This window comes from Diadema setosum, chromosome 15, assembly GCF_964275005.1.
Source record: "Diadema setosum chromosome 15, eeDiaSeto1, whole genome shotgun sequence".
Lineage (NCBI taxonomy): Eukaryota > Metazoa > Echinodermata > Echinoidea > Diadematoida > Diadematidae > Diadema > Diadema setosum.
This window is the reverse complement of record NC_092699.1, coordinates 4,740,846-4,764,995: the sequence shown is the minus strand read 5'-3', so window position 1 is coordinate 4,764,995 and position 24,150 is coordinate 4,740,846. Positions and strand designations below refer to the sequence as shown.

General features: G+C 38.3%; 1 protein-coding gene across 1 annotated transcript in view; it reads left to right on the top strand.

Moving 5' to 3' along the window:
- Nucleotides 1–20,818, top strand: part of LOC140239191 (NLR family CARD domain-containing protein 4-like) — a 43,122-nt gene extending 22,304 nt beyond the window's left edge. Inside the window, 4 exon segments of the mRNA XM_072319072.1 lie at nt 11,140–11,307; nt 12,275–12,442; nt 13,353–13,520; nt 20,591–20,818. Coding sequence (XP_072175173.1) covers nt 11,140–11,307; nt 12,275–12,442; nt 13,353–13,520; nt 20,591–20,818 — 732 coding nt within the window.
- The last annotated feature ends 3,332 nt before the right edge of the window (nt 20,819–24,150 follow it).

Here is a 24,150-nt window from a genome sequence, read left to right as displayed (position 1 = left end):
TGACTCCAACGGATACAAAATTCAGCCGCAAGGCTTGTGACACGCAAAAGGAAATTTGATCATATAACTCCCATTCTTCGTAGTCTTCATTGGTTGCCCATAAGAGCTCGTATCAGGTTTAAGATTTTGACCCTTGTATTCAAATGTTTTCATGGAAATGCCCCTGCATATCTCAGCGAACTCATCAAGCCTTATCATCCTGGTCGTAATCTGCGCTCAAAATCAAAAAATCTCTCTGAAAAAAGTGTCAAATCTAAGACATATGGTGATAGGTCTTTTGGAAAAATGGCACCCTCATTATGGAATAATCTCCCTCTCAGTGTTAGATGCATTACAGATTTTGATAAATTCAAATCTGTGTTAAAAACTCACCTTTTTGACAATTGTTGATTACATGTTTGAATAGAGAAATATGTGATAGATTTTGTTTCATTATTTTGTCCACGCATGTGTAACCCTATTATCCTGTGAGCCCCATGAACGCTGTGAAATAATGCTATCTAATCCGTTTGAAAAGAAAAAAAAAATGTTGCTGAATTTAGAGTGCATAAACGCGGTATTGCATTTGACTGTCTATGAATCTATTCGTGCTATATCCGGTCTGTAATCGTCGGCTATCCATCTTTTTCTGCAGAAAAAACCTAAGTAGATAGGTTAAAGTTCATTTGTAGCACAATATACAGAATCAGTTCAGTTCAGTTCAGTTTTATTCACCATCAATTTAGGAGTATACAATGAAAAACATACACAAAGATACATAACTATATACAAAGCAAACAAAAACAAAGCAAAAAACAATTAAACTTGATGGTGGGAACCCCAGGAGAAGCAGTGCTTATAAATAGGGGCCCCAGTAATGCTTAAATATTAATATACATGTAAAACAAACAAGCAAAAGAATAAATATACATTTCAAGGTTGTACATTTGGTTCGGTGGGAAAGGGAAAAAAAACAGCATGCATACATATATATGCACAGATACCATGGAAAACAACAGCGAAAATCCAGGAGAGATGAAAGAAGAGTAGAAAACAAGGTGGGTATGATTGGAAAGGTGGGAGTATATAAGCGATAGATGGACTATAGACAATAGACGTAGTGCTCGCAAGCAATGATTTTCATTCATGTGAGTATAAGTGTGACTAGGATGACAATAGATTTTTTTTTCTTTCAATTTTCCCTCGGAAGGAGCAAATTAAAGGACAATCTCTTAAATCGTGATAAAGTAGAACTATGCTTTATATCTTCTGGAAGAGCATTCCATAATTTTGGGAATTTTACTTGGAATGAGTTCAGGGCTAATGTTGAGCGTACCTTTGGTTGTCGCAGTGAGTTTCTCTGACGGGTATCATACAAATGAACAGAACTATTTAATACGAATAAATCATTAAACACATTTGGTAATAAACCAGCATGAAGCTTATACATAAAGACTAAAGAATTAAATGATATCGAATCAGTAATAGGTAATACACGAAGCTGAGAAAACAGGTTGCTCGTGTGGGCATAAATACAATAATTAGTTATAACTCTGACTGTCTTTTTTTTGGAGTATTTCTATTTTTCGAAGTTGACTTTTGTATGTATGACCCCAGATAATATGACAATAATTCAAATGTGGCATTATGATACTATTATACAATATTTTTAATACAGTTTGGGGTAAAGTGTGCTTCAATCTTCTAAGAACACCAAGGCTTTTTGCTATCTTGAGTGAAATGGCACTGATGTGAGGCCTCCAGGAAAGATATTCGTTTAATACAACACCAAGAAATCTTATATTATCCACCATTGACACAGCGTGACCTCCTATACATACATTTGGGTGGTTACATGGTATTTTTCTGTTTCTTGTTCTAAACAAAACATATTTGGTCTTATCAAGACTCAAAAATAATTTGTTACAATTAAACCACTCATATAAATTAACCAGTTCTGCGTTAAGTATTGTTATCAGATCATTCAGATTTTTGTGGGATACGAGAATTGTTGTGTCATCGGCAAATAATAAAAACTTGACTATATTAGAAGAGGATACAATGTCATTAATATAAACAAGAAACAAAAGGGGTCCCAGAACTGATCCCTGTGGGACACCACAACAAAGATTACCAAAACTGGATTTAACACCGTCCACCGCAACGTACTGTTTTCTATTCGTCAAGTAATTGGTGAACCAATCAAGAGCAATACCACGTACACCATAACATTCCAGTTTACGTAACAGTATGTGGTGGTCGAAATTGTCGAACGCTTTTGAAAGATCCATAAAGACCCCAACTGGCGTGGAGTACTTTTTCAAGGGGCTTGGAAAAATGGGTAAAATGGCAATAGGTCTGTAGTTTTCTATACTGTTTTTGTCTCTTTTCTTGAAAATGGGAACTACTTTGGCTGTTTTCAAACTATCTGGAATCGTACCTTGAGTCATGGATTGATTAAAAATAAAACAAAGAGGATCAGCAATATAATGGATACACTTCTTAATAACTTGACTGCTGATTTCGTCAGGTCCAGACGATGCTGATGATTTCATACAGCGAGTAATATCTATTATTTCGGAGACTGTTGTGGGTTTCAAAAAAAGAGAAGAGAAGGATTGTTTTGGAAGAAATTTATCAAAATTCTCACTTGTCATTGGGATATGCTGACGGATACGTTTTCCAGTATTCAAAAAGTATTTGTTAAACGCTTCGGAAATAGACTTTTTGGTGTTCAGTTTATCTTGATGATGATACATAGTTGTAGGAAGATTATTACTCTTTTTGCCAAGCAGATTGTTTATGTGTCTCCACGTCTTATTCATGTCACCTTTTACAGAGATAAACTTATTGTGAAAATACTCTTTTTTTGATATTCTAATAATATTCGTCAAATTGTTTTTATACATGACATAAACCTTGCGTGTTTTATCAGTTGGGTTTCTGATATAAGTTCTATACAATCTCTGCTTCCGTTTTATTGATTTCAAAATTCCCGGAGTTATCCAAGGCTTTGACATATTCTTTATGGCAACTCGAACTAACGGAAAACACATTTCATATAAATGACAGAATTTTTTAATAAACATATTATACGACTTGTTAACATTGTCAGTGTCATAGATATCAGACAAATCAACCGACTGGAGCTGCTGGATAAAATGATCTATCTTATTCACGGTTATTAATCTTGTCTTTGTCCATTTTTTGTTGGACATTTGGGGTTTGTTTCGGTTACTGACATGAAATATAGGAAAATGATCTGAAATATCAGAATAAATAAGACCACACTTGTAATTTATATCAATACAATTACAAAATATATTATCAATCAAAGTAGCTGTATGTGGCGTAATTCTTGTAGGTTTTGTAATAGAGGGAAACAAACCAAACTGAAAGAGTGATTCAAGAAAACTATTTGGTTTGTTACCTCTTTCATAATTGAGTAAGTTAATATTGAAGTCGCCCATCAAATAAAAATCTTTATTGCCAATATTGGTATCTCTCAGGTAGTCGGAGAGAATCTGCGTGAAAATAGAGATGTCAGTATTGGGTACTCTATAGCAACAACCTACTACAATGGATTTATTCGTTTGGGGTATTTCAATAAACACTGAATCACAAACACTACTACTGGCTGGCATTCTAGAACAGAGTGTGAATTCCACACCGTTTCTTACATAGAGGGCGACGCCGCCACCTTGCCTGTTCGGTCTGTCAACATGAACGAGTGTATAGCCATTGAGAGAGAAAGACTCAATTGATGTATCATTACGAAACCAGGTTTCTGAAATACCAATGACAGTAAATTTGTAGTCTACACCAAATAAGAGTAGTTCCAATTCTTCATGGTTTCGGACAAGGCTTCTTGCATTTACATGTAATAATGCAAAATCATCAGAAGTTGCCTTAGTTTTATGAAGGAAATCTTCACAGAACAAATAATTACAAAAATTGGAGTCATTGACACTGTCGTAGGCACTCAATGCATCATTAAAATCATTGGTTATCGGATTAAACTTGTTCATGCTCATTGGATTCACAGAGAGGGAGCAGAATCTTTCTTCATCAACAATTTCATTTAACTTAAAATATGAGAATAATGACCACAGAAATTGATCATTACTATCGTAGTGATTAAATGGAAACAATTCAGAATTACATGTACAACAGAATGAATTATAACGTAAACAGTTCTGTTTGGGACAATATATACAAGGGTATAACGGATTCGATTTGACAATACCAGGATTTCGCTCAGCAGTGGAAAAAGGTAGTTCACAAAACAAACATTTGTCACATATCCAATCACATGTTTCATTAAAAATGGCGATGCTTGAGGGTGTACATTTCAAATGGCACCATGACTTACACGAGACACAGAGGAGTGCGTTTTGATTGTTTCGCACGAAGGTATTACAAACGATACACGGGTATTTCGGAGGCATTTATGAAATTGAAATCAATTAGACGAGAATGTAACTACAAAATGTGTATGTACAGTTGCAAATATAGAGAGAGTGAGAGAAGTAGAAGAAGGTAGAGAGTGAAAAAGAAGTCCCCAACTTACACGTTTCTGAGTTTTTCGAGGTCGTTTACAGTGTTTATTGGTATTTTCCTGTTGTCTGTGGTTAGAACTGTGATTCGTCCGTCTTGGGTCCACGTTCTTTGTACGTTCTTGCGACGTTTTGCTTGCATCAAGAGTCGCTGCCTGTAGGAAGTCAGAGATTCGTTGATGTAGATTCCCTTCCCTTTCAGCTTCGCTTTGGACTTGTAGACGAGTTGCCTCGCGTTGTACGTGGCGAAGCGGACAATGACGGCTCTCGGTTTCGGAGGTCGATTTGTTCGCGCGTTGTCGGCTTGTTGTCGAGGTCGCTGTGTAAGTCTATGGCTGCGGTCGATGTCCTTGGCGTGGAGGTCGATGCCCAGTTCAGTCTTGGCGAACTGCGAGATGACGGTGTCTGTGCTCTCGTTCTCGTTCTCGGGGAGACCATGGATGACTAAGCAGTTTCGACGACTATATTGTTCCCGGTCGTCGATTTCCTCGTTGACTTCATCAAGTCTGCGATGAAGTTGTTTTAGCTGGTTGGAAAGAGCCTGAACTTCTTTCTCTTGTCGTTCCATGTCCAAGCGGAGGGACTCGTATACCTGTTGAGTGACGTCCTCCAAGATAGATGGCTTCTTTCACGGCTTGAATGAGGGCCTCCATGACAGGTTGAGAAAGGAGGGCACGCCGTATCTTATCAGATAGAAGACAATCAAGGTCATTGTCTCCTTTGTCTGTTGACTGATTGTCCGTGGTGTCGGTTGGGTGACCAGCTGAACTCCCTTCAGGACCGGTGGGAGTGGAATCTACCGCAGAGTTGCCGGGGCCAGTTGTGGTCCGATGTCGTGCTTCCTTGCCTTGTCGTGTCACAGGCATCGTCACCACTTCAAAGTTGTCACAAAATTCAGTTATTTGAACGGAGTTGGTGGTAACAGAGCTTATCCAATGTTTCTTGAGCTCGACATCGTCGATGTCAGGCTGAAAATCACTTCTCAGATGTCATTTCAGCCACGTTGTCAGAGAGAAAACAGTAATTTTAGTGGAGCAACAAGCAGTGCATGACCCTGCGATGCGACACCCAATGCAGATCATACCAACCCCGGAGGGAAAAAAGCACTAAAAGTGTACAGGTCTTTGCCATATCCTCTATGCAGTTATCTGAGAATTTTCTTTTCGGATAAAAACAATACATTATTCTTCTCCCTACGCCTTATTTTTTTTTTTGCCTTTTTTTTTCTTTTTACTTCAGCTCATTTTTATTGAAGGAAATGTCCAATGCATGTCAATTCTAACTGCCCCCCCCAAAAAAAAAACCCCAACAACAACAACAAAAGAGGACAAGGCAGTGTGTAAAAGTAATGGATGAAAATGTTGCAAAAATTCTGCTAAAATATAAAATGTTAGTTTTTAATGTTTTCACAACGGTGGTATCAGTGACAACTGAACAATGAAAATGAGATACAAAAATTCTTTTCATGCCTCTGCCATGAAGTGTGTAGCCCTCATTCATGTGAAGCCTTGTATAATACAAACACGAAGATTTGTACAACGGGAGGGAAATAAACAAACGCCTACCCGGGAAATGTACACATTTTGGAAATGGCATTGACGGAAGCTGTAAAAACATTCAGTTTTGACGGGAAATGTACAAACTTTGCCGGGAAATTAACGAATCATTTATTTCAACGGTATTATGTATCGATAGTTTATTAAGTTAAATCAATGTGCATCAAAATTGCGCATGAATCTTTATACTTGTACCGTTTTCATATAACTTGGCAGATCGCATAGTTAGGGCGATTACGGTGGTTGTAATGGTCATATCATTATTGTATTCCTTCGTCATGTCATTAATGTATATATTGATGCAAAGCTCCAATCAATAGAACACACTTAGTTAGTGAGGGAATTGGAGAAGTGGATTTATGAGGTCATATAATCTATTTTTGTAAGGGTCATATCATTAGTGTATTCCATATATCGGTAATTTCCCCATCTCTCTGCCCCCCCCCCCAAAAAAAAAAACCCTCCCTATCTATATTCGTAATTAAAGTATTGACGAGTTCAAATCACTGTTGAAAACTTATCTGTTTACTCTCGATCCTAATTTTGTTGTTTTTGTTGTTGCTATTGTTATATCATATGCACATGATGCTGTTTCTTACCTCATTTTTTTTCCGGATTAATGCGCTTATAAACGTCAGTATTACGCGCTATATAAGGAATCAACTTTAGTTTCATCAATAATAAATGCTACATTCATAAAGCGCTTTAAAAACACATACTTCTATATGCGCTGTACAATTCAGAAATACAAACAAACAAATGAATAACAAGTATAACAGTAAGGGGTTACAAATATTTATCTTAATGATGGAAAACGAAAAAAGCGGGTTTTCTTTCCATCCCTTCATCATCTCATTCGCATTGAGTGATTGTGTCCCATATCAACCTGTCATATACGTATAAAGTTGAAAACGATAACTCGGGCAGTTTTCTGTCTAAAAAGCAAAAACAAAAAACAACAACAAAAACTAACAACAACAAAACATAGTCCACATCTCAGAATTTAATGGGGTGGGGGTCAACTATCCCTGCCACCTCCCCACCCCTCCTCCAAACTGATGCCCCGGTATGTGCATATGTTTTATTCCACTTGTTGAAAAGAAGAGAGAGTTTTAAGAAACAATATTGTTCAGTGGTCGCTATCCCAGTCAAGTAAATTGTTTATCAATAAGGTGATTTCCTTCACCTGTATACCTTAAGATGATGTAGGCCTGGTATTTGCCTTGCACGTTATTACATCTATTTCTTTTTTAGTATTCTCGTTTATATTTTGATGTGAAAGTTGTTTACTTTGCCACGATTTTATTTGTACATAGAAAAAATAATCCAAGACTGAAAATGAAACTGATACAATATTTAATGATTGACATGATGCACATATTGTGTATTTCTATAGCAATAAAAGTGAGCAATATTCAAAAGGCGTGTACTCATTTCACATGAACATTAGCGATGATCCTCTGACCTCTGGAGGATATTGAAAGATATGCATCAAAAATTATGTAAGAATATTGATGTCTGGTCTCATTGGTTTGTAATGGCCAGCTGCTTATGAAATAATAATTATATTAAAAAAAATGTATTTTGTGTGTGTGTGTGTGTGTCCAAAATTGTATGCAGAGTATTCCACACACAGTTCAATTTTGACTTCCATCTAGGACAATGAGCGGTTACTTTTTTCTCAACCAGACTGTAATATCAAAATCTATTGAAAAAACACGGTGGCGGCTGGGTCTAACACATTATCATTCCTTTTCGTTGGAGATCCATGCGGGATGGTCAAAACAAACATAAAAAACAGATATCTCAGACCTAATTGTTATAACAAAGCATCATATCCTCATATACCCAACCCAACCCTCTATGCCCAGACAATGTAAACCACCCCATGGACTTACTTGGAGCTTTAGAATATCCTTTGTCAACAGAGAGAGACATCCAAACCTTTGCAGCAGTGCCGACTAAGATCTGCCATGGAACTGATTGGTATTGGCTCTGCATCATTGACAGCAGATCTCGTTTCCTATTCTCCTTCTTCTTCTTCTTCTTCTTCTTCTTCTTCTTCTTCATTATACTGTGTAATCTTGTAATATTCTGCCATGGAGCCTTTTCTTAATTGGTTAAAGAAGGTATCCAAAGAGCTATATGAAGCAAAAAACAACAAACAAATGCAAAAACAAAAAGAGAGACATATGTATCTTTAATAACAGAGCTGAATATTGAGTATCTCTCTCCTGAAGTGTTTCAAAGAGATACAAGAGACAGTGGCCGAGAGTAGTCGCCACCTTTTTTGGAAGTAGGCCTACTTTGTGTTCTTGCAAATGATGACTGACATTTTTGGTCATTACTTATTGCTCTTTTTGAAGAATGCAGCAATAGAGCCAAAACTTCCCGCGGAGTGGATATTGTGGGGTTCTTGATGCAGAACATCATCGCTGAATTTGCCTGTGCTGTACTTTCTTACAGGGATTGCCATTGTAGTTTTGTTTTGTTTTGCTTTGTTTTGTTTTTCAAGTGTGGCTGTAACACTGCTTGTTTTGCATATTATGATGGTCATTGCAGCTAAAGAGTGCATATCTTCTCTGGATCATTCCAAACTTCATGATGTTTCACCTTGGTGAATGGATCCCAGATGATGCATGCATATTCCAGGACAGTCCTGAGCGGCATGGAGTAGCAAAACACCTGAACTTTATGATACTCGTATCTTCGTCTGGAGAGAGTCTTTGGTTGAAGTATAACCTTTTTAAGCTTCTGTGGCGATTTGATTCCAGCTGAGCCTCCTATTGGAACTCCAAAATATTTTGCACAATCCGCTTTCTCCATGGTTTGCCATGAATGCTTATCTATTCCCTGGGTAGGTCTCGGATGGCAATAGCTAGTTGCAATACACAGGATTGCTTCATGTGGAATGCATGTTGGGCCTCACAGTATGTCGAAGTTTTCAAGATGGTCCATGATGTCGCAGCTGTGGACTGTATACTCCAGGACCATGAGTCATTCATCGCAGTCATACTGTAACAACCCACCAGCTTTACACTGGCCAATACAGGCCCACCAGCTGGAAACTATGCAAATATTGCTCATGAGCTTGACACTTAGGCAAACCAGTCCCATAATGAGTCCGACAAATGGGGGAAAAGATCTATGAGACTTACACTGAATAGATTAAACACTCTGTATATCAGTCTCGTGGGCCTTGTTTTCCTCGAGTGTCGAGATAATGGCCATATTTGCCTATATTTGCTGGTCTACATAACTAACCCAAACATAACAGCTATATTTGAGGTCACTGCCATCACTCAAGAAACTTAAGCTTTATTTCTGAAGTAATTGACCTCTCACATTTCAGAGACCTGTTACTATAAACCAATGCTCTGTGGAATATGCATACATACTTTGATCAAAACGTATATGCGTGATTTGTACATGATTAAGCATTTACGATTACACCAATGAAGCCAAACATCAATACAGGTAAGCCTACACATGTGACCTCAGTGACCTCTCATTGTCCTGAGAGGTCAAAGTTGGATATAATGCACAGGCTAATGACCAATGTTCCATGGAATGACAAGATTCTTCTATTATAGCATAAATGATTGTACATCGGGTATTACAAAGTTGACCATTGACTATACATAGAATATCAATATTCTGATATTTTGAGGTCATTGACCTGTCACCTTCCTCAGAGGTCAAAGGTAGAGACACGTGAGTAATTTCTCTTGCTCTGTGGAATAGGAAAACAATTCAATTGTAATACAAATGAATATAACATCTAAATCATGTTTGTCATCAACCAGTTGCACCAAATATCAATGTTCTGACATTTTGAGGTCATTGGCCTCATCATAGGTCATCTGAGGTCATCAGAGGTCAAAGGTAGAAATCTGACTCGAAAGGCTCAATGGAACATTGAGGCAATTCCTTTTACAAAAATTAGTTTTTAGTACATAATTATCGTGTTTCAGTTATGAGTGACGCATCAAAATATCAATTTTCTGACATTTTGAGGTCATTGACCTCTGGAGGTCATCAGAGGTCAAAGATAAAAACCTGTCAGGGCTCTGTGGAATATAAAGACAATTTCACTGTGACAAAAATTAAGTTTTAGTACATCATTACTGTGTTTTATCATTAACCAATGATGCAAAATATCAATTTTCTGACATTTTGAGGTCATTGACCTCTGGAGGTCATCAGAGGTCAAAGGTAGAAACCTGTCAGGGCTCTGTGGAACATAAAGACAATTTCACTGTGACAAAAATTGAGTTTTAGACAATCATTACTGTGTTTATCATTAACCAATGACGAAAAATATCAATTTTTTTAGATTTTGAGGTCATTGACCTCTAGAGGTCATCAGAGGTCAATTCAGACTTACCTCCCGATCTTAAAATTAATCTTATAACATGTACTAACAATGGTGAAAGTTTCATGCTTTAGTCAAATTTTGCACAATTCTTCGGCTTATCTGCTCTACTAGAATCGGATTGATTGTTATACTTGTTATTCATTTGTTTGTTTATATTTTGTATCTCCATTGTACAGCGCACATAAAACATGCGTTAACTTTATGAATGTAGCATTTATTATTGATGACACTAAAGTTGATTCCTTAGCGCGTAATACTAATGTTTTTAAGTGCATTAATCCGGAAAAAAATGAGGACAGATACAGCATTATGTGCATTAACAGCAGCAACAACAACAACAACAATAACAAAATTAGAATTGAGTAAACAGATAAGTTTTCAACAATGGTTTGAACTTAATCAACACTTCCATTACGGATATAGATTTATTTCAAAGAGATGGGGAAATACTGTAGTAACCGAAAATGCCCTATCACCGTATGTAGCCGCTGCGGGTATAGGTGCGGGGATCACATGATAACTGGAGAGTAAAGGAAGAACGGAGAGAACGGGTTGAAGTGGATGAGCAGAAGGAAATCAAATCTTTAAGAAAATATGAGCAAGATTATTATATATATATTTATTAATGGTCAAATCAATAATTTATTCCTTATATTATGTTGCTGCAAAGCTTCAATCAATACACCACGAGGGAGGACCTGACATCTCCCGTGCTGCATCAGAGGCTTACGCCAAGAGTATCTGCACCATGCCAAACCTTCAGACGTTAGACCTTTACGATGTCAAGATAGCAGACGATTTCTTTCTTGCCCTCTGTACATCAGCAGCAGGATCGAAGGTATATGTATCTTCTTTGCTTCATTTGGTTTTCAATGCATGTTGAAACCTTCCTGCAATAAAAAAAACAACAACACAAAAACAAACAAACAAACAAACAAACAGATGATTGAGATACTAAACGATATTTTCGCCGTGTCGGACTAAAAAGAATAGTTTGTTTCTTTCCATGCTGCATAGTTTTAGCATAGTATTTCATGTTTATACTTTTTACCTTTCTACATTTTTGACAGGTTGATATAGGACACGATCACGTAATGCAAATGAGATGATGAAGGGATGGAAAGAAAACCCGTTTTCTCCGTTTTCCATCATGAAGATAAATATCCATAACAAGTTTTGTTAATCATTGTATGTATTAGATTGATTGCTATACTTGTTATTCATTTGTTTGTTTATATTTTGAACCTCCATTGTACAGCGCACATTAAAGCATGCGTTATAATAAGCTTTATGAATGTAGCATTTATTATTGATGACACTAAAGTTGATTCCTTAGCGCGTAATACTGATGTTTCTAAGTGCATTAATCCGGAAAAATAAATGAGGACAGAAACAGCATTATGTGCACATGACATAACAGCAGCAACAACAACAACAATAACATAATTAGGATTGAGTAAACAGATAAGTTTTCAACAATGGTTTGAACTTGGTCAACACTTCCATTACGAATACAGATAGGGAGTTTATTGCAAAGAGATGGGGAAACACTGTAGTAACCGAAAAGCCCTATCACCGTACATGTAGCCGCAGCGGGTATAGGTGCGGGGATCACGTGATAACTGGAGAGTGAAGGAAGAACGGAGAGAAAGGGTTGAAGTGGATGAGCAGAAGGTAATCAAATCTTAATGAAAATATGAGCAAGATTATTATATATAAATATATATATATATATATATATATATTATATATATTTATTAATGGTCATATCAATAATGTATTCCTTATATTATGTTGCTGCAAAGCTTCAATCAATACACCACGAGGGAGGACCTGACATCTCCCCTGCTGCATCAGAGGCTTACGCCCAGAGTATCTGCACCATGCCAAACCTTCAGAGGTTAGAGCTTGACGATGTCAAGATAGCAGACGATTTCTTTCTTACCCTCTGTACATCAGCAGCAGGATCCAAGGTATATGTATCTTCTTTGCTTCATTTGGTTTTCAATGCATAGTAAACCTTCCTGCAATAAAAAAACAACAGCACAAAAACAAACAAACAAACAAACAAACAAACAGATGATTGAGATACTAAACGATGTTTTCACCGTGTTGGACTAAAAAGAATAGTTTGTTTCTTTCAATTTTGCATAGTTTTAGCACAGTATTTTATGTTTATACTTTTCACCTTTCTACATTTATGACAGGTTGATATAGGACACGATCACGTAATGCAAATGAGATGATGAAGGGATGGAAAGAAAACCCGTTTTCTCCGTTTTCCATCATGAAGATAAATATTCATAACCCTTTTTGTAAATTATTGTATGTATTACATTGATTGTTATACTTGTTATTCATTTGTTTGTTTATATTTTGAACCTCCATTGTACAGCGCACATAAAAGCATGCGTTATAATAAGCTTTATGAATGTAGCATTGATTATTGATGAAACTAAAGTTGATTCCGTAGCGCGTAATACTGATGTTTCTAAGTGCATTAATCCGGAAAAAGAAATGACAGATACAGCATTATGTGCACATGACATAACAGCAACAACATCAACAACAATAACATGATTAGGATTGAGTAAACAGATAAGTTTTCAACAATGGTTTGAACTTGGTCAACACTTCCATTACGAATATAGATAGGGAGTTTATTGCAAAGAGATGGGGAAATACACCGTACATGTAGCCGCTGCGGGTATAGGTGCGGGGATCACGTGATAACTGGAGAGTGAAGGAAGAACGGAGAGAACGGGTTGAAGTGGATGAACAGAAGGAAATCAAATCTTTAAGAAAATATGAGCAAGATTATTATATATATATTTATTAATGGTCATATCAAAAATGTATTTCTTATATAATGTTGCTGCAAAGCTCCAATCAATACAACACCGGAATGGACCTGACATCTCCCCTGCTGCATCAGAGGCTTACGCCAAGAGTATCTGCACCATGCCAAACCTTCAGACGTTAGAGCTTGACAATGTCAATATTGCAGACGATTTCTTTCTTGCCCTCTGTACATCAGCAGCAGGAACGAAGGTATATGTATCTTCTTTGCTTCATTTGGTTTTCAATGCATGGTAAACCTTCCTGCAATAAAAACAACAACAACAACACAAAAACAAACAAACAAACAAACAAACAGATGATTGAGATACTACGATGTTTTTACCGTGTTGGACTAAAAAGAATAGTTTTTTTCTTTCCATGTTACATAGTTTTAGCATAGTATTTTATGTTTATAGTTTTCACCTTTCTACACTTATGACAGGTTGATATAGGATACGATCACGTAATGCAAATGAGATGATAAAGGGATGGAAAGAAAACCCGTTTTCTCCGTTTTCCATCATGAAGATAAATATTCTAACCCTTTTTATGAATCATTGTATACATTAGATTGATTGTAATACTTGTTATTCATTTGTTTGTTTATATTTTGTATCTCCATTGTAGAGCGCACATAAAACATGCGTTAGCTTTATGAATGTAAATTTATTATTGATGACACTAAAGTTGATTCCTTAGCGCGTAATACTGATGTTTCTAAGTGCATTAGTCCGGAAAAAATGAGGACAGATACATGTACAGCATTATGTGCATATGATATAACAGCAACAACATCAACAACAATAACAAAATTAGGATTGAGTAAACAGATAAGTTTTCAACAATGGTTTGAACTTGGTCAACACTTCCATTACGAATATAGATAGGGAGTTTATTGCAAAGAGTTGGTAAAATACTGTACAGTAACCGAAAAAGCCCTATCACCGTATGTAGCCGCTGCGGGTATAGGTGTTACGGGAGGTTAACTTGGCCTAACGAACCATCATAACCACCAAAATACCCAGACTCTCAAACAAAGTGTTTGGTCGATCTCGGTCATCTTGTCGAACTCTTTATTAACATATTCCTCCGCGGAACAATAAAGTGCCCAGAAATGATAATACAAACCCTGTACAATGCACATGTATCCATAACACTTCCCCCCTAAAAGAGTGCATTTAACGTTTTAACACAAATGGACTCTATGTACACGTTGGCACAATATTTTGGAACAGCATTGTACATTCCTCTTCCAATTCACTCTTATAACTCCATGAGTTTACCATGGTTGCATCTTTATAAGAACACATAAACAAAGTATGCTATGGCTATATCATCATCACAACCTGTGATAAAACATGTACGACTTTAGTACCATTCAACATGTTCCAATCTTACACTCTCGTGAGTTACTGCTGCTTGTGAGTTACATATTACTGGAATTGCATGTAGTTGTGCAACACTGAATACTGCAATGTTAACTTTCTCAACACCTTGACCTTTATGCAATCATGTCATGCATACAGTACAAACAATACACTTGTACCAAAATCATGTGGTTTCCTCATTAGAACACACATGCAACATAAGTCAATTTTTTCCACTGTCATTATCAAATGATTAACCTGTGTACAACGATTATAAAACACGTCATCCCTTCCACAAGCAACTGGATATAATCCAACTGTTGTAATCATATTACAACCTAAAACCAAAACATCATATTCCATGATATGTGACTTGCATATACCTGTAGACGTTGTGTCAGCATCTATTGAAATGTCAAGATATCAACAAATGTCATATACCCTAATTATGTTTCTGAAAACTTGCCTGTCAACATACAAAACACCAAGAGTATGACCTGCCTAACAAAGCATCAAATGAACCTGAATGAGATATCCCCGATGATAACCTGTGTGTATACCTGTATGCATCCCTGTATAACACAGTTCGCTTAAATACATGCCTGTTGGTATATTGGATCAACTGTGAAATACTGGACACCTTCGCCAAGGCAATGATTGAGCATAACAATGAGCAAAAGATTTGTACATGTATAACTATATAATTTCTGTACCTAATACAGTATACATGCTAATTAAATGCAAAAAGCAACATCCAATAAACTGAGGGTGTATGCCACAACAAATTTAACCAATACTTGTACATGTACAAGTATGAAACTTCAAATACCTGAACGGTACCTACATTACTCGATACATAACATTTTCTATCCAAACAGCAACACTACCTGTTTGAAGTTATTTTACCAACAACTCACATTCTTGACAACTGTTGATGGCTAGTGTAACTTAAAACAGCCTTCATAATGTCTTCTTTTGGAGAGTGACTCAAGCACAATTATAGCTTGCTGCGTTTCCTTATTAACACAAACATGTCTGAAGATACTTCCTTGTTGTTATTTACACATTCAAAGTGCCATTCATGCTGTTGGCATCACAATTATAGTGTATGCAAGATACATACATATACATGGTGTACACACACTGTCCTGTGTACTTGCAAAACAAATTACACCTGTTTAAAGTGTTACAAACATAAAATACATTTGCACAATTGTTGCATCTGGCAACAAGACAAAATATCGAGATGTCTCAATTAAGCACGGGAGAGTGTGTCCGTGACAATGTTTTCCTTTCCGCGAATGTGCTTAATGTCAAGGTTATACTCCTGTAGGATTAAACTCCATCGCATCAGTCTCTGGTTTTTGTTTCTCATTCTGTTGACGAATGTCAGTGGGTTGTGATCAGTCCACACAACAACGGGTTGAGTTGTGCTGCCCACGTAGACATCAAAATGGCTGAGCGAAAGAATTAACGCTAGGGTCTCCTTCTCAACGGTAGAATACCTCCGCTGGTGCGCGTTGAATTTCTTTGAGAAGTAGCAGACTGGTCTGTCGACTCCATCGTCATCAGCTTGCATCAGCACGGCACCTGCTCCGACATCGCTGGCATCAACAGCTAGGCTGAAGCCTTTTGTGAAGTCCGGCGCTGCCAACACAGGACCACTCGACAGGATTGCCTTCACTTGGTCAAACGCAGACTGGCATGCGGCTGACCACTGGAACTTCACGTTCTTCCGCAGGAGATCAGTCAAGGGTGCCACAACCTCCAAGAAGTTATGGCAGAAGCGACGGTAGTATCCAGCCATGCCGATGAATCTCATCAGCTCCTTCCTCGTCTTGGGAACAGGGACATCTTGGACTGCTTGGACTTTAGCTGCTGCGGGACGAACTCGACCATGACCAACGACGTGACCAAGAAACTGCACTTCACTATGTCCAAACTCACTTTTCACCAAGTTAACTGTGAGACTGGCTGCTGACAACCGCTTGAACAACTCCCTCACCGTTCTCACATGGTCATCCCAAGAATCGCTGTAAACCACCACATCATCGATGTATACCTCACAGCCATCCAATCCACAAATCAACTCATTCATCATGCGTTGGAATGTAGCCGGGGCGTTTTTCATGCCAAACGGCATCACGGTATACTGAAAAAGGCCCTGTGGAGTTACAAACGCAGAAATCTCCTTTGCTCTCTGTGTCAAAGGCACCTGCCAGTAACCTTTCAGTAGGTCGAACTTGCTGACATAGCTCGCTGTTCCAATACGATCGATGCAGTCATCGACTCTTGGAATAGGGAAGCAGTCCGATTTGGTACATGAATTCACCTTCCTATAATCAGTGCAAAAGCGATATGAGCCATCCGGCTTGGGAACTAATACACATGGTGAACTCCATGCACTAGTGCTTGGCTCTACAATGTTATGTTCTAACATGTACTCCACCTCACTCTGCAAATGTTGCATCTTCTCTGGGTTAGCACGATAAGGGTGCTGCTTGATGGGATCTGACTCCCCCACATCCACATCATGTTGCACCACACTTGTGCGACCAGGAACATCTGAAAACAACTCAGGAAAATCTGCAATGATCTGTTTCACATCATCTCTCTCACCATGGGACAAATGAACCATTTTCCTGTCAAGATCACAAAGTGCATCCGAGTTCTTAAGCTTCACACTTGAACACTTCCTTTCTAGTTCAGCACATTGGTCATCTCTGTGCATCAATCAAAGAGCTCTTGTTCAACCCAATCTCAGTTTCATCTACAGGCCGAGACTCATCCACTATCTGATGTGATTTTGATGCTGCGGTTCTACGTGCTTCTACATCATCTAACCGACAGAAGAAACTCCCTTCTAGACCGATATCCTCTGGACTAGCCTTCAATTCAGACTTTTCTGATTTTCTAGACATGGAACGTGTGACTACACAAGCTGGGAAAACTTCAGGGAATTCCTGAACCAATGCAGCTGTCTCATTTCCTTCTTTATCCAAAGGGACTGCACTGGCCACTGGAATAGTCACTTTGTCTCCTGCAAGATCATTGCCTAATATCAATGCTACACCATCCATAGGAAGTGACTTCCTAACACCAAGGCTCACCCTTCCTGAAACTAGGCCTGACTGCAAATCGACTGTGTGAAGAGGGGCCTCAACGTAACCTCCTTCTACTCCTTGTAACAGTACACTTGTGCCTGTGGACGACGTTTGCCCAAAAGGAAGGACACTGTCAAGAATCAATGACTGGGATGCACCAGTATCTCGCAGGATGGTAACCTTTCTGGCTTCATCACACCCTACCAATGAGACATAGCCTACAGAAGTGAATGGTTCATACTGAGACTTAATCTTGTCTTGATCAGCTGACTTAATCACACTCTGAACTTGTTCACACCAATCACCTGCCGATTCCACTGAACGACTCACCAATCCATTGGGATGAGACTTCTTTTCTTTGTCTTTTTCCTCTTTTTTCTTGTTCAGAATGGGACAATTAGACTTCACATGCCCTGGTTGCCTACAATGGAAACACACAATAGACTTGTGACTGTAGTGTTCCTACCTTTCTTGTCAGTCTCATTTCCCACCACTAGACCAGCTTTCACCTCTGTCTTACTGCTAGAATTTGTCTTGCCAACACTTAGACGATTAGGAGCTGCATATTTGCTTCCTACATACCTGTTTCCATGACTACGGGACAAAGTATACTCATCAGCCACTGTACTAGCTACCAACAAAGTTTTCACTTTCCGTTCCTCAATATGCAAACGCACCTCTTGAGGTAGCGAACTCCTCTAGTAGCACAAGTTTCCGCAAATCATCAACAGTATCCACGCCTACTGATTGCAGCCAACGAACGAAGGCAATTTCCTTCACTTTTGCAAACTCTCTGAATGACTGTGACTCTAATTTTCTACTATTCCTGAATTTTTGTCTGTACGCTTCAGGAACCAAGGCGTACACGTTCAGAATTGCCTTTTTTACTGTTGCATAATCCTGAGCTTCTTCGCGCGACAGTGAAGCATAAGCATCACATGCCTTTCCCCTTAACTTTGTCTGCAAAAGATGAGGCCATTTTTCTTTCGGCCACTCCATGCTATCCGCCACCTGTTCGAAATGCAGGAAATATCTATCCACATCTCCTTCATCGAACTCAGGGACCATTCTGACATTTTTGGCGATATCAAAATGCCCAACACTGATGCTTACACCATACTCTCTCTCACCGACTTGACGAGCCCTTTCAAGAGAAACCCTCTCTCTCTCTAACTCAATTCTCGCTTTCTCAAGTTCAAGCTCTTTCAGACGTACTTCTACACTCCCTTGCACATCACCAGAGGGACTACCTGATATGCTACGCAATGCCTGGAGGGGAAATACTTCTTCATCTACAAGAAATTTGATTGTGTGCTGTGTAATCTCTGACTTTTTCATTGTACTCTTCACAGCAGGAACCTTGTAGTTTTCTGCAACACGCAACAAATCAACCTTTTTCAAGGTCAGCAACTCCTCAACTGTGGGTGAATCCACAAACTTCTCAATGGAAAAATCTTGATCTTTCTCCATTATGCACCAATAATGTACAGTTAATAGTGCAACAAGAAAACCTGACTTTTCACCAGCCAGCCAGCTGAAAAAGCCCTTTTCAACTGATGAAAACCAGTCGCACTATAAACAATAACCCGTATGCTATACCACACACGACCCGACTGGGAATAACCCGTATGCTACACCACATACGAACCGACTAAGAATAACCCGTGTGCTAAACCACACACGAACAACAATGGCATAACCCGTGTGCTAAACCACACACAAACCACCGTGGAATAACCCGTGTGCTATACCACACACGAACAACCATGAAATCACCTGTATGCTAAACCACATACAAACCACCGTGGAATAACCCGTGTGCTAAACCACACACGAACCACCGTGAAATCACCTGTATGCTAAACCACATACAAACCGCCGTAGAATAACCCGTATGCTGAATCACACACGAACCACCACGTACGGGACCAACGACCAACGTTTGACCAACGTTTCCACGCAGACACTACACACGCGCAGCGTATACCCAGATTAAACCATCCTCAACACTACGCACGTGCCAAATTAACCCTTTCGATCCCGAAAGAAATACGAACGTGAGTTTCTGCAAGACACAGAAAGACGACCGATTTACATCAAAATGTAAAACATATCACTCCGCGTCCATCTCCGTGCACACACACACACTACGCCGTAAACGCACCATGTTTCTCAAATCGTAACACCTTCACATACAGTACACTGTAACAATCACGATGCAAACGACATACGTAGTTGCGCGACGTAAACTGTATCGCGATCGCCCATGTCCACGACATAGCATAGTGTGCTACACACGCTACTCACCGAAATTCATCGGCCCAGCGAGAAAGAAAAAACACTCCTGGGATCATATCAAACCCGACCAAATCACCTAAGTCCGCAGAAACCCTGCCGAACTCTCGTGACGTGCCCCCAATTTGTTACGGGAGGTTAACTTGGCCTAACGAACCATCATAACCACCAAAATACCCAGACTCTCAAACAAAGTGTTTGGTCGATCTCGGTCATCTTGTCGAACTCTTTATTAACATATTCCTCCGCGGAACAATAAAGTGCCCAGAAATGATAATACAAACCCTGTACAATGCACATGTATCCATAACAATAGGTGCGGGGATCACGTGATAACTGGAGAGTGAAGGAAGAACGGAGAGAACGGGTTGAAGTGGATGAGCAGAAGGAAATCAAATCTTTAAGAAAATATGAGCAAGATTATTATATATATATATATATATATATATATATATATATATATTTATTAATGGTCATATCAATAATGTATTCCTTATATTATTTTGCTGCAAAGCTTCAATCAGTATCACACACGTTGGGACCTGACATCTCCCCTGCTGCATCAGAGGCTTACGCCAAGAGTATCTGCACCATGCCAAACCTTCAGACGTTACAGCTTGACGATGTCAATATAGCAGACGATTTCTTTCTTGCCCTCTGTACATCAGCAACAGGAGCAAAGGTATATGTATCTTCTTTGCTTCATTTGGTTTCCAATGCATGGGAAACCTTCCTGCAATAAAAAAAACAACAACAACACAAAACAAAGAAACAAACAGATGATTGAGATATTAGACGATGTTTTTGCCGTGTTGAACTAAAAAGAATAGTCTGTTTCTTTCCATGTTACATAGTCTTAGCAAAGTATTTCATGTTTATAGTTTTCACCTTTATACGTTTATGACAGGTTCATTCATTGTGGAACACGATCACGTAATGCGAATGATATGATAAAGGAATGGAAAGAAAACCCGTTTTTCCGTCTTCCATCATCAAGATGAATATTCATAACCCCTTTTTGTTAATTATTGTATGTATATGATTGATTGTTATACTTTTTATTCATTTGTTTGTTTGTATCTTGCATATGAATTGTACAGCGCAAAATTAAAGAAGCATGTATTTTTGATGCTCTTTATGAATGTAGTATTTATCATTGATGACACTAAAGTTGATTCCTTATATAGCGCGTAATGCTGACGTTTCTAAGGGCTTTAATCCCGAAAGATATGAGGTATAAAGTACCAGCATCATGTGCATACGATATAACAATAGCACCAACAAGAACAACAAAATTAGGATTGAATAAACAGATAAGTTTTCAACAGTGATTTGAACTTGGACAACACTTTAATTACGAATATATATAGAAAGGGAGTTTTTTCTTGCAGAAAGATGGGGAAATACCAATATATATATATATATATATATCCATATCGCTGTAGCCGCTGCGGGTATAGGTGTGGGGGCCACGTGATAACTGGAGACTGGAGGAAGAACGGAGAGAACGGGTTGAAGTGGATGAGCAGAAGGAAATCAAATCTTTAAGAAAAGATGGAGCAAGATTCATGTCTTGTAAACAATAAGCAGGACTTTAAAGCTGATAAGTTGATATATGGGGAGCCAATGGGGGGATTGGAGAACTGCATGGAGTAATATGGTCATATCTTGTTGTAAGGATCATATCATTAATGTATTCCTTATATTTTGTTGCTGTAAAGTTTCAATCAATAACACACCTTTGCGTACCTGACTTTTCCCCTGTTGTATCAGAGTCCTTCCCCAAGAGTATCTGCACCATGCCAAACCCTCAGACGTTACACCTATACAAAGTCAAAATAGCAGATGTTTTGTTGTTTTTTTTTTGCCCTTGTTACATCAGCAGCAGGAGCCAAAGTATCTTCTTTACCTCATTTAGTTTCCAATGCATGCGAAACCTTCCTGCATTTAAAAAAGCAAGCAAACAAACAAACACGTGATTGAGATACTAAACGATGTTTTCGCCATGTTGGACTAAAAAGAATAGTTTGTCTCTTTCCATGTTGCATAGTTTTAGCTTAGTATTTTATGTAAAGTTTTCACCTTTCTACAATTATGACAGGTTGATATAGGACACGATCACGTAATGCAAATGAGATGATGAAGGGATGGAAAGAAAACCCGTTTTCTCTGTTTTCCATCAGGAAGATAAAAATTCATAACCCTTTTTGTTGATTATTGTATGTATTAGATTGATTTTTATACTTGTTATTCATTTGTTTGTTTATATTTTGTATCTCCATTGTACAGCGCACATAAAAGCATGCGTTATGATAAGCTCTATGAATGTAGCATTTATTATTGATGACACTAAAGTTGATTCCTTAGCGCGTAATACTGATGTTTCTAAGTGCATGAATCCGGAAAAAAAAATGTGGACAGATACAGCATTATGTGCATATGATATAACAGCAACATCAACAACAACGATAACAAAATTAGGATTGAGTAAAAAGATAAGTTTTCAACAATGGTTTGAACTTGGTCAACACTTCCATTAGGAATATAGATAGGGAGTTTCTTGCACAGAGATGGGGAAATACTGTAGTAACCGAAAAAGCCCTATCACCGTACATGTAGCCGCTGCGGGTGTAGGTGCGGGGATCACGTGATAACTGGAGAGTGAAGAAAGAACGGAGAGAACGGGTTGAAGTGGATGAGCAGAAGGAAATCAAATCTTTAAGAAAATATGAGCAAGATTTTATATATACATATATATATATATATATATATAATTATATATATATATATATATATATATATATATATATATAATTATATATATATATATATATATATATATATATATATATATATATATATATATATATATATTATATATATATATATATATATATATATATATATATTATACAGATATTGACTGGTACGGGGTGGAATATAACATTCTTTGGACCGCCAGGGAGTTATATTTTCCCAAGGGATTATATTTTCCCGAAGCGCGCAGCGCTGAGGGAAAATATGATCACGAGGGAAAATATAACTCCCTGGCGGTCCAAAGATTGTTACATTCCACCCCCTACCAGTCGATATCTGTTATATTAGATGGCCTTGCCCTCCATTGTGCTTTGCAGAAGAGCCTACACTAACGACGTATAGCCTAACCGTTTATACGCTCATGTCAGCCTGACCAGACGCTGTATGCGCGCAGACTGTCGCGATTTGGTAGTTGTAAAGCGGCGACTGGACTGTGTAGTTGCTAGGCTCATGTCCTCTATAAACGACAAGAGGCCCTAGGGTCTACTGACGTTAACGTTAGGCTCAAAGTAACGACGCTTTAGGGCCCTATATAGTTAAATTAGGCTCAGGTCCAAAAGATGTTTTAGGGTCTACTCACAAAACAAATCTAACTTTAGGCCTTAAACGTTATGGCCTACTGGCCAATCTTTATCATTTGACATTTTGTTTCTACAGGTAGGCCCTAACGTTATCTATGTCTAGATTCTAACGTTAATTAGCTCTGAGTCTAACACATAGAACCTTCTAGACAACTAGGCTCTACATGTTTGTTAAATGTTATAGGGCCCACTACAGACTCTATTATAACTGTAATAGAGTAGGCCTAACGTTACCTTCTGTCATCAGGAATCTGCAGCAATTTCAAAATCAGTCTTTTTTCCCCTCTGTTGCAGAGATGAACATTGTAGAAACACAGTGATTTGCAAACCAGTCTGCTCGGTGTCGTACAGTTTATAGTCCTCCACAACCGTGGTTTGTTCGATGTAACGTTAGGCCTGGATCTAACGTAAGTCTAACTCGTCGTTAAGTTACGTCAATACAAAGATGCATGAATTGCCCTCGTTCTACGAACTGAACTGAACAAAATGTCTCTAGACTATTAACTCGCTTGGTTTGGGCCATGTTTTCCTTATCCTCCAAAATCCTCGTCGTCGTTTATTATAGACAAAACGGGGCTCCATTTTGAAGTGTGAATCCAAACTTCGCGGGCCGAATGATACGTGCATACGTAAACGGTACATTGGGTAGCCTACTATGTAGCATGTGTTTATACAC